The 11,573-nt window shown below is 59.1% G+C and overlaps 1 protein-coding gene across 2 annotated transcripts in view; it reads left to right on the top strand.

Annotated features, from left to right (window-relative positions):
• Positions 1-252: 252 nt before the first annotated feature.
• The window catches only part of NTN3 (netrin 3), a 34,961-nt gene continuing 23,640 nt past the window's right edge, over positions 253-11,573 (top strand). For both annotated transcript variants that reach the window (XR_012625217.1, XM_074840591.1), the window contains exons 1-2: positions 253-373; positions 9,544-10,539. Coding sequence is in view for 1 of the 2 variants with exons in the window: in XM_074840591.1 (XP_074696692.1) it covers positions 9,573-10,539 (967 nt within the window). In the remaining variant the exon portion in view is untranslated. The remainder of the gene's footprint in view (positions 374-9,543; positions 10,540-11,573) is intronic.

Raw genomic sequence — 11,573 nt, 5'->3', positions numbered from 1 at the left:
TCCCTTCCCTGCTGCCTGCCTGCCTGCCTCCCTCCCGCAGCCGGAGCAGCCGCGGGCGGGAGCACGGCCGGCTGCGGGCACGGCGCTGGGGACCCGCCCGCACCACCGGGAGCAGCACTCCCGCTTTGCACTATTTCGCCTTATTTTGCTTTCTCTTTCCCCCCGCCACTTTCCCTGGCAATTTGTTATTATTGCTCTTTTCTTTTTCCTTTTTTTTTTTTTTTTTTTGTGTGTGTGTTGCGATCAGCCAAGGGGAGGGGGAGCTGCCCCCACGCCCCGCCGCCCGCCCTGCAGTTGCGGCGGCCCCGGCTCCTCTCGCCGCCTCGATCCCGGACCTGCTGCCCGGACCGGCCCCGCTACCTGCCCGCCCGCGGTAAGCTGCTCCTCCAACTTCGGCGCTGGCGGCCCCGGCCGAGCAGCTCCCTGCTCTCCTCCCCACCGCTCCCTCCCTCGTTGCCTTTTATTCCTCCCTCTTCCCCCCCCCCTCCACCCTCCCTTTATTTCCCTTTCCATCCTTTCACCGCCGAAAACGGGACCTCCCCGCGGCGGGGCCGGGAGTGCCGCCCGCCCGCAACCGGGTACGGCCGAGCCCCGCTCTCGGCCCCGGGCAGCTCCAGCCGCCGCCGCTCACCGCTTCGGCCCGGCCCGGCTCGCTGCCGCCGCCCCGGCAGAGCCGGCGGGGGGAACCGGGGGGTGCTCGGCGCTGCACGAAGCCTCGCGGTGTCGCAGCCCTGGCCTCGCCGCGGAGCAGCCGGGGGGGGGGGGGGGGACACGGGACACCGGAGCCTCCCCAGTCGCTGAGCCCCGGCCCCACCTCGGGCGTGGGTGCAGGCAGCGGCGGGAGCCCTGCCAGGCCCTGCCTGCGCTGCCAGCTCTGGCTGACCGGGCACAGGGCACACACGTGCTCTCCCTGCCCGCAGCTCCGGCGGCGGAGGCCTTTATCCGCTCGGAAGGTTGTGCCGGCACAAAGCCACCGGGCACCTCGGCAGGGTGGCTTCGCCCTTGCTGCCAGCCCAGGCTTGGGGACGTTGCTGGTCCCTTCCCAGCACGGCTGCCTCGGGGAGACCCCTCTGTGGGGCAGGTCGGAGGGTGGGTTCGCTCTGGAAATAGCTCCTGCGCGATGTACTCGGCTGTGTTGCGGTCCTGGGGCTAAGCTGGGTGAGACCCCTCGGCACCCCCCGGCACCCTGCCCCAAACCATGGTGAGGGCCAGCAGTTCTGGCCAGGGCGATGTATGAGAGAGCGGTGGCACAGGGAGAAGGGAAGCTGGGCTGCGTTTGCTTTTGCTTTTCTCTCTTGGAGCTGCTGAACCCTTGTTTCTTCAAAACGCTCCTCCTTCCCACAGCTTCCCCGACCCACTGAGAGTGGGTGGATGGAAATACCTTTCTTGGGATAAGGAATAACTGGTGTGATGAGGGACATGGTGCTCGGCAGTCTGCTGCCTCGCTTGGCTCTCGCGGAGCAGGGTGGGTGAGGAAGGCCCCGGGGGCAGGGCCAGGAGCTCCTCGGGCAGCACCGTGGTCCTGCTGGCTTGCCACTCCGCTGGGCAGCGCTTGCGTGTGGATTCCCCTCTCTTGGTGAGCTCACCCCACGAACGTATGGGACGTAAGCCAGGCTGAGCGTCCCCTCCTCCATCCATGCCATTGGTGTGGACCTGTGGTCGGGCTGAGATGATACTGAGTGTAGACCTGGATGTGCAAACCCTGGATGGCTGGAAATGACACAGACCCTTCTTCCCCGGCCGAGTTCACTGTCGCCTGCTCTCAAAGCCCGGAGAGGCTGGAGCTCCCTGTAACCAGTGCAGCAGGGATGTGGCTAGAGCCATGCTCCAAAAACACTCGCCAAGGCGTTTGGATGGATGGAGGGCAACTTTTTTTTTCTTTTTTTCTGCAATATCCCATTTATTAAACAGAGGGAGCTGCTGTGCTTTTCTGACCACCTGGTTGGAGCGAGCTGATGAGGGGACAGGAGGTCCAGCAGTCCAAGCGCAGGGTGGGCTGCAGGGGTCCCAACATCCCTTCTTCCTCCACTTGCATGTGGAAGGAGGAAGGTGAGTTGGGTCCCTGCAGAGAAGAGGGCAGATGTAATGCTGGGTTGGGAAGGAGCTAAGGTGAGTCTGCAGCCTGGGGAAGAAAGAAGCCAGGCCTAGGGATGCAGCTCAGCACACTGTGGCCTGAGGCAAGGAGCTCGCCAGAAGCGCAAGCTACTGGGAGCCTGGGCTGGGGAGCGTTGCTGCTGCTCCCTGCGCACCAGGACACGATGTCTTCAGCCTGGGCCGGCTGGAACAGAGGTCCCACCTTGGGTGGCAGCTGGTGGAGCTGTGGGTCTGCGCAGGGTTTCCCAGCCCTGAAGGAGGTGAGCACCAGTGCAGACCTTGGAGCATGTGCTGAAATGGCTTCGTCTTCCTTCAGGAGGGAAGCAGCCCGTTGTGCCAAGGGTGTCCGCGGCACCTCTGCCTCCTGTTCCCCCCACCCTGTTAGTCAGACCCTGCTCCATAAGGAAGCAATTATTTTGTGCCCCCACAAGCCCCTCCCTGAGCCTGCGCAGGACACTTGCGCTTGGTATGGAAACGCGACAGATTTTCCATATTCCGCTTTGCCCCATGATGTTTAAAAACGTACGTGACAGCCTCTTCCAAATGCTGCAGACTTGGCTGGCACTCAAGCAATAACAGGCTGTGTGACACCAGGGGCATGAAATATTGTACCAATAGCCAAAGAGGGGGGGAAAAAAAAAAAGATGTCAAAGTGCAGCATGCTTCCGGCCCCGTTGTCGTGAGCCATCCTCTACGCGATGTGAGAGATCTTTCAAAGCTGGCCAAATGTTGTCATCTCTGAATACCATTTTAAATATTCATCCAGACTATTTTCAACATCTGTGCCCAGCATGTTGTGAAAAGGCAACAAGGGACGTTATGGAAACCAGATCACTTTATTCCCATATGGAGTGGAAAGGGGTTGAAGCGATGAGGACTTCTGGGCTGGGACCGCACGAGTCCCGTGCATCCGCGGGAAGCAGCGGGAGGAAAACCCTCTGTACCCTGAGGGATGCTCCTGGGAGCACAACGGAGCCGAGCAGCATGGTAGGAGTGTGCGAAGGGGTTCAGGGAGCTGGGGTGGGATTAGAGTTGGTTAAAGCAATGAGTTGAGCAGTAGTAGAGGTTAATAAGTAGTGTAGCATCGAGGCAGCCATGGTTTCTGCTCCTGCGAGGCCAGGAGCTCCAGATGCCTCCTTGAGCTGCTGTTGCATTGGGAGCACAAGGAGATCTCCAGCTTGCGCTGGCTGGGGGATGCAGTGGTGTTGCAGCAAAATGTATTCAGCTATGCAGCATATGGGTGATACCATGCTGAATCTCCCCTCCTGGGAGTGGGACCACCTCTACCGAGGGCTGCTGGCAAGCAGAGCAGGCGCGGGCAACCCAGCAGGATGCCGTGCTGGATGCTGGTGCCTCCTTCCCATGGTCAGCATGGCTTATGGGTTACTGAAACGGGTGAGCAGGGATGCATCCGAGCAGCCTTTGACAGCTCTGTGCACATGCTTGAATAGCCTGGGGACTGTGTGCTTCATGGTGGTTTTTTTTTTTTTTTTGGTTGTTTTCGATAACCTAGGAAATCTGGGCTCCGTTTCTGCCTTTTGTAACGTCAGGCTGCAACTAATTCAAGCCAGGCCAGATTCTGACCACAGGTATGCTAGTGTAAATTTGAATGGAGTCGCTTACGTCTTGGTTTGGCCCGATCTGAATGGAGTTACTTCTGGCTGATGCCAAAGGGGCTGAGGTCAGAATCTGGCCCATCCTTTCCTGCATGCAGTGTAATTTGTATGCGTCTCCTGGCACCGCTGGGGTATCGTATGGCTTGTGTAATTCTGGCTCTGGCCTGCCAGAGTGCATTGCAATATCTATCGCCAGGAGTGCCTGCTGCAGGCAGACGCTGCCTTGTAATTGCCCACGTGAGCTGCACGTACTTTGGGGAGCAGGGGCTGAAAGCCCGAGGGGCTGCGCAGAGTGGTTGGCTCTGCAGATGTGGGTCCGTATGCACTTGGAAGCTTCCGATATTTAAATATCCAAAGAGAAGAGGAAGCTTGTAAAGAAAAGTGAGGCATCTCCTTGGTGCCATTAGCCGCGTCCCAAGTGGGCACCAGTTGCTCCATTAGCGGCTGGGAAGGCGATTAACACTGCCCGCCGCGCCGCATCCCTTCAGCCTCTCCCCACCGCACGCGCTCCCTCCTGCCGGAAAGCTGAGCCCGGTCCCAGAGCCTTGGCTGCATGGGGTTTTTCCTTTCATTTTAAATACTTTTCAGTTGTGTTTTTTTGTCCCAGCGACACATGGAATGATTTATCCATGGCCAGAGCACAGTTTGGTCCTGATGCATTCTGCTTGTAGGGTGGGGGGATGAAGCATCCCCCAGCTGGCATTGGCACGGTGGGTGAGGGACCAGTGCCCACAGAGGGAAGGGAGGTGATGGGAACCCCGGGAGCTACCTGAGATGGGTCCTGTTCATGGGGCTGGGGCAGATCTGCAGTGGGTCACTCCCGCAGCACATGTGGCAAGGGAGCAGGGTTGCCCTCATTAGAAAGGGCCCGTAATGAGGTGGGAATGTGCAAGGTCTGGTAGCAGATACATCCTGGTTAAGGGACACCCTCTGATCATTTGTACCCGGTTACAGCTTCTCTGAGCGTGTAATTTCTCTTCTGCTTTGAGTCCTCTCCTGTCCCCCTGTTCCCTTCTGTTCAGAGGGAACCTGAGCTGCTGGTGGGCTTTCCTGGGATGGCACAGCTCAGGGATGAGCAGTCCTCGTGGATTGGCCCCATCTGAGCACTTTGGATCTAGTTGCTGGATCCCCTCAAGTACTTGGGTCCTTTGGTTCTGGCCTGGGGTTTCTCTGCCCACTGCTCCATGGCTGTGCCGTGCCCTGAGGAGCCTTTTGGTGCCCCATGAGAGTGGATGGCTCTGTCCCTGACCCGTGCTAGCACCTAGGACCTCATCCTTGTGCACAGAGTGGTGGAGCGCCTCATGGGGACCAGGCACCCCTGTCTCAACCAGTTCCAAGTAAGGCCACGCACTTACCTCGGGTGATGCGGGCACCCCACGCACCGAGCTGCCCTGGACCAGAGAAGAAACCCAGCCTGCTGTACCGTGCCAGTGGCATCAGAGAGGACCCAGGGGAACAGTGCAGGTCCCAGGCAGGAGGGAAGCACCATTTCCCTACCATCCCTCAGGGCTTTCCCCTTCCCCTCCCAGGCAGGGCTGGCTGCTCAGCTTTAGCCATTGCCTGCCCTCTAAAGCCCTGGTTTTCAGTGGCAGGGCTGCAGCGGACAGTGGAGCACCACTTGGGCCGTTCACGCTTTCCCCCTCTGCTTTAATTAGAGAAGGCTGCTCCTGTGCCGCAAAGGTCCTGGGATCAAATCTGGCTAATAACCCCCTTCCCTCCCTGCCCCGTGTTGTTCCACTTAATCCTGTAATTACCTCTGCAAAGCTGCCGCTGCCCCTGGTCTGCTGGGTGGTGACCCTGGGCCTGCTGTAGTCACCAGCATCCGTATTTGGGGAAGTTTTCTCTCTTTGCCCTGGCTCACCTGCTGCACTTGCCTCATGCATTCAATTTTGGGGACCAAGCACCCACCCAGTGGCTCAGCATCGGGAGACCCGGAGCTCTGGGCATGCATCTGCACCCAGAATCGCTCTCAGCAGCACTGCCTCCAGGGGAGGCGATGGGAAGGGGAACTTGCGGCAGGCTGGAACATCGCCACAATGAGCCTCCCGCAAGGCAGGGAAACGTTGCCGGTCGCCTTGGAAAGCAATATCGCTGTAGGGAGAAGGGGTGTGGAGGCGTTGGATGCGGTAGCTAATTTTTTTAAAGCACTTCTGAAGCGCTACGGCGGCGTGACTTCCTTCCAAACCACATGGCTGTTAGCATTCCCCAAGCGGAGGAGTGAGGAAATCGCCCACCTCAAAAATGCAGCCGCTTCTGGGGAGGAGCCGGGAGGGCGGCTGCTTCCTCGGGAAGGGTGAGCCCCGCTGCCGTGTCCCCCCAGTCCCATGGGTGCTGCTGGTGGCCACCAGAGAGCCTCGCTGGGAACACCTTCGGGATGCTGTCCCTGGGAGATGCACCCCATCGCTTATGTCCCTCCTCGTGCCAGATCCAGGTGGCTGCTGGGCTGGATTCATCACCGAGGGGCTCATCCCATTTCTCCCTGCTTAGTCAGCAGCGTCTCCATTTGATCTGAACTGGGGGCAGCAAAGATGGGAAGCGGAAAGGGGGGGCAGATGGGGCTGGGGAGAGAAATACCCACTCCAGGCCTCTCTGGCACCTTGCCGGCAGTCCCGAGGTCACGCTGAATATGCATAAAAGGGAGCAGATTGCAGCTTGCCCTCCTCTCCGATACGGAGGTGAGGCCCGCGGAGACCACCAGCCCCGGCTCTCTTTCAGGGGGATAATGGGGTGAGCCGAGCGCGGAGCGTGCGTGCCTGTGTGTGGTCTCGCGGATGATAATGATTTCCATTCATGCCCTGCCTCTGCAGCGCCGATGCACCGCTGGGCGAGCGTTGGCTCCCCGGCGGCTGCTCCCTGGCAGGAGCAGAGCCCCCAGAAGCTAAACACTGAATCTCTGGGGCTTGTGCCTTGGTATGGCTGGTGGGAGGGACAGAGTTTCCCACTGGGACAGGGAGGATGGGCAGGAGATGCTCATGCCCCCCATGTGCTCCAAAAGCAGCGGTAACCCCAGCCCAGGTTCTAGAGCTGCTGCCCCAGCCCTGCTCAGAACACCCTCGCCTCTGGGCTCTCCCCTTGCCACCAGTGGCTGCTAGTGCTGTCTCTCTCCCCTGGGCAGGGGTTTCCTCATACCTTTGTGTCTTACCAAATGGGGAATTAAAAGGCCTTTGCAGGTGGCAAACTTGAGTGTGGCCCTACCTCCTGTCCCCTTGCTGCCACGTAGCAGAGAGGAGGTGGTGGGTGGAGGAGAGTCCTCTTTGGCAGGGTTTAGCGGGTGCCTTGTTTGATACACCCTGAGTCCCCCTGGAGTGGATGGATGCAGGTGCTGAGGCATCCCTGGGGGTTTCTCCTCTCTCCTCCCAGCACAGAGGTCTTCCCAGGGGGTTTTCCCCATGCTGTGTGCTGCCCTGGGGCTGCTGGGATGGGAGGTGGTGGTGGCTACGCCCAGCTGGGTCCCTCTCTGTGGGGTGTGAGGCGAGATGGGGCAGCTGGTCTCCGCAGGTATGTGTGTGGCCAGGTCTCGCTAGACATTGTAGGGGGGTCAGTCAGCGTTTCTCAGCTCGCTGTGCTGGGTGTGAGTACAGAAGCAGGGCTCTGCCTGTGGGCTGCCAGGGGCTCTGTTTTGCTGTTCAGCACCAGGCAGATGCTGGGGATGATCCTGTCAGGGTTTCATTGAGGGAGTTAACCAGGTGCTGTCTTCACTCAACAGTTCCCAGACAGGCAGACACTGGGGAGCTTGCAGCAGCCATGGCTTCTCCTCCCACCCAGGAGGCAGCTGCCTGCAGTGGGGCTGGGGCTCCCGACAGAGTCCTGTGGGCTGCCTGCAGCGGGGGATGCTCTTCACCACCTGGTGCTTGTGGCACAGTGCTTCCTCCACCGTGGTGACTGCTACGTCCCTGCTGCTCCCCTCTCTACTCCCACAGCCCTTGCCTGCATGCCACAGTCCTCGAGTAGGGGGGTCTCTGCTCTGGGCACTCCAGGGACAGCTTCCCTTGTCTTGCTGCCTGCAGGCTGCCCAGCCACCGGGCCATGGGCTGACGTGTCCCCGAAAGGCTCTGCAGCAGTGTTGGATGGTGGGGGATGCGCTGGTGGGGCGATGCAGAGACCACCAATGGAGCTGCTGATTTTTCAGCAGTGAGCATCTCCTTTTCCATCAGCAGAGGATTAAGCAGTGAGGAAAGAGCATGGAGGTGGCAGGGCCAGGATTTGTCCTGTGGGAGAGGTCCAGGGATGGGCTGAGACCCCTGTCCCTGCTCCCCTCTCGGTGGGCTCTGTCGCTGGCTGCCCAGTTGACTGTGACTGGGAAGGGAGGAACTTCCCCCTCTTAGCGGTTTGGCAGCCCAGAGAGGAGCAGCTTTCTCCCACAGCTTTCCTTTTTTTCTTTTTTCAAAAGGGAAAAAAAAATCCCGCATAATCTGAAACGGGCTGTCCCCTGCCAGTCTCCTTTGGCCTGAGTGGGCAGCTGGGCAGGCAGGAGTGGTGTTGGGAATTGTAGGTGGGGAGCAGAGCATCTGCTATGCTGGGTCATGCATGGGGCTTCGTTCCTGAGAGTGAAGCACAAAACTCAAGTCATCCTGTAAGGATTTACTAGTGGGAGAGAGCATGACGGGGGATCCCCTCCACCCACCCTGGCTGTGGCACGGGCTGGTAGAGGACAGAGGACTCTGCTTGGTGGCTGGGGCGGGCAGCACGCGGCACAGCCCTCCCAGCCAAGCCTGTGGGATGGCAGGGCTGACGCCACCCGCCCAGCTGGGCAGCTCAGGGGTCTGCTGCCAGCTGCAGGGCTCAGGGCTGTTCTCTGGCGAATGAGTGAGCTGTGGCTGCTCGCACGATGCGAAGGATGGGGCATGGCCGATGTGCACGTTGTGGGACTCTCCTGCTGCAGCCAGAGCTGGCAGGAGGGGTCATGACCTCCAGTCCCTCTTCCACCCTCCAGGCCAGCAATGTTGGAGATGGGCCATGTCACCCTGGGAGCCACCCAGCATGCCCTGTGCTGCGGCTGCCAGGAAAGGAGCCCAGCCAAGCCCTGCATTTGGTCCTTGCCTTTCCCTCCATCAACAGACAGGCCAGACCCAGACCTGGGTTTCTTGGGGCTGAGGACAGAACAACACCCTTTTGCCAGTGGGAATACTCTGGTAGGGTGGTGGTGGGATTTGGAGGGAGAAGAGGGACTTGGAGAAGCCACCGTGCCCATGGCCAGCAGGATGCTGCTGGGGCTGTGGCATGGAAAGTGGTGCTGGACTCAGGAGTCCCAGGGCTTCATCCTAGCAAACTCCTGTGTGTTGCAAAGTGTCCCCACAAGGTGTTTTCACTGCTGCTCCTTTCTCCTGCGCTGGCAGGAGCTGTTTTGGGCTGCGGTTGGATAACTTGAGGTTTGCAGCTGCTGTCACAGCTGAAAGGTCTCCCCAACTCTTCCCTGCCACCAATCCTTGGCAGCCATGCAGTGACAGGGGTCTCTGAACTGTGCATGACAGCCGGACCTACTGGCAGGCGTGAATGTTCCTGTCACCCCCTCAGACAGTTTGTAAGAGGCCAGGGAAGGCTGGACCCTGATTTCATCCTCCTCCTTCCAAAGCTCAGCTCCTTTTGCCATTTCCTGCAGTATTTGACTCCTGCTGATGAGTGGTGAGGGATTGGTGTGGACAAGGTGGCCCAAAGTAATTGCCTCCCTGCCCCACTGCCAGGACACTGCATCAGTAGATGTGGGGTGGGAAGGTGGGCACAGGTTGAGGGCCAGACATGATCCCTTACCAGCCTCCCTGCATGAGCTGTGCCGTGGCTGTGCCACTCCCAGCAAAGCTGCTGGCACCATTCACTCTCTTTGCTCTCACTCCAGGGCAGAGCCACTTCCCTCACCCCAGGAGGATGGAGGTCCTGCAGCTCCTGCGCCTGCTCCTCACCACCGCCATGCTGGGCCTCTCCCAGACGGTGAACCCCTTCGTGGCCCAGCAGACCCCCCCAGACCCTTGCTACGATGAGAGCGGCGCTCCTCGCCGCTGCATCCCTGAATTTGTCAACGCTGCCTTCGGGAAGGAGGTTCAAGCCTCCAGCACGTGCGGGAAGCCCCCGACACGGCACTGCAATGCCTCAGACCCCCGCCGAGCCCACCCGCCTGCCTACCTGACTGACCTCAACACCGCCTCCAACATGACGTGCTGGCGCTCAGAGACCCTCCACCACTCACCCCAGAACGTCACCCTCACCCTCTCTCTCGGCAAGAAGTTTGAGGTGGTCTATGTCAGCCTCCAGTTCTGCTCGCCCCGGCCTGAGTCCACTGCCATCCTCAAGTCCATGGACTACGGCAAGACCTGGGTGCCCTACCAGTACTACTCCTCCCAGTGCCGTAAGATCTATGGCAAGCCCAGCAAAGCCACTGTCACCAAGCAGAATGAGCAGGAGGCCCTCTGCACCGATGGCCTCACCGACCTCTACCCCCTCACCGGAGGGCTCATCGCCTTCAGCACCCTTGATGGGCGACCCTCCGCCCAGGACTTTGACAGCAGCCCTGTGCTCCAGGACTGGGTGACGGCCACCGACATCCGCGTGGTCTTCAGCCGCCCACATCTCTTCCGCGACCTGGGCAGCCGGGACACCAGTGAGGAGGAGGGGGGCACTGGCTCAACCCCCTATTACTACGCGGTGGGGGAGCTGCAGGTTGGCGGGCGCTGCAAGTGCAATGGGCATGCGGCGCGCTGCGTGAAGGACAAGGAGCAGAAGCTGGTGTGCGACTGCAAGCACAACACGGAGGGTCCTGAGTGCGACCGCTGCAAGCCCTTCCACTATGACCGACCCTGGCAGCGGGCCAGCGCCCGCGAGGCCAATGAGTGCCTGGGTAAGTGATTTTTAAATAAATCTTTTTCCAGGGCTGAAACTCTAAAACGGGTCACTGGGGGAGGAAGTGATAGGTGCTGAGCCAAAGTGATGGAGCGTGCTGGTGTGGAAATGCTGGGGAGCATCCCCTTCACTGAAGGGCTAGGAAAGACTCAAGCATATCCCTGTCTCTGCTGCAGGTGCCCCCCTAGAAGTGCAGTGGTTTGTCAATGAAAAACAGCCCCAAAACCCTCCAAAAAATCACCAGTGTCTTCCAGCTGGTCAGCAAACCTCAGCGTGGGATGCGGGATGCCTGGCTGGGGGTGTTTCCCTTGGGCAGCTGCCAATGGACTGGGAGGGGGAGTCATGGCAGTCCCCTGCGAGATGTGCTTTGGGGCAGGGAGCAGGCAGCAAAACCTGGTAGAGATTAAGGAAATACTTGAGATACCCTGATTCAACATTTTATCGTTTGGTCTGGCATGGTGCTTTGCATGGTGGTTTTAGCTTGTCTGTCCTTGCAAAGGTTTCCATGAGTTAAAAATGTTGTCATCAAAATGAAACATTTCCAAAACATCAAATTGACGTTGCTTGGCTGTCCTGCTCGTGAATCCATGTGGGATTTTGTTAGAGGTTTTTGCCTTTTGTCCTGATTTGGGATGGGGTTAGGGGATGCCAGAGCCCTGTGAAGGTCTGGGAGACAGCCTCTCACTCCTCCTGGACCGGAGCCTGGGTCTCAGGGGGTGGCAGGAGGATGGAGACAAGGGAAAGCCATATCATTCATCAGCCCTGAAAGGCTGTGGATGTGCCAGAGGTCAGAGGGACTTGTTAGTATTTGTGATCGATGTCTTGTTGAGATCCCAGCTGTTGGCTTAAATATATATATGTTACAGTGGATTTCTTCTAAGAATGGCTAAAAAGGCAGAGAATTCAAAGCAAGTGCCGGAGCCGATGCTTTAAACCACGTCACACCCTGTGGGAATATGACAGCCCTTGCATTTTCCCACTCAGAAAGATGGGGTTTGGAGTAAAGCTCAGAAAAAAAAACCCTCAACTCTG

This window comes from Strix aluco, chromosome 15 (genome assembly GCF_031877795.1).
Source record: "Strix aluco isolate bStrAlu1 chromosome 15, bStrAlu1.hap1, whole genome shotgun sequence".
Classification (NCBI taxonomy): Eukaryota; Metazoa; Chordata; class Aves; order Strigiformes; family Strigidae; genus Strix; species Strix aluco.
The sequence above is the reverse complement of the archived record's forward strand: the minus strand, read 5'-3'. Positions and strand labels throughout refer to the sequence as shown.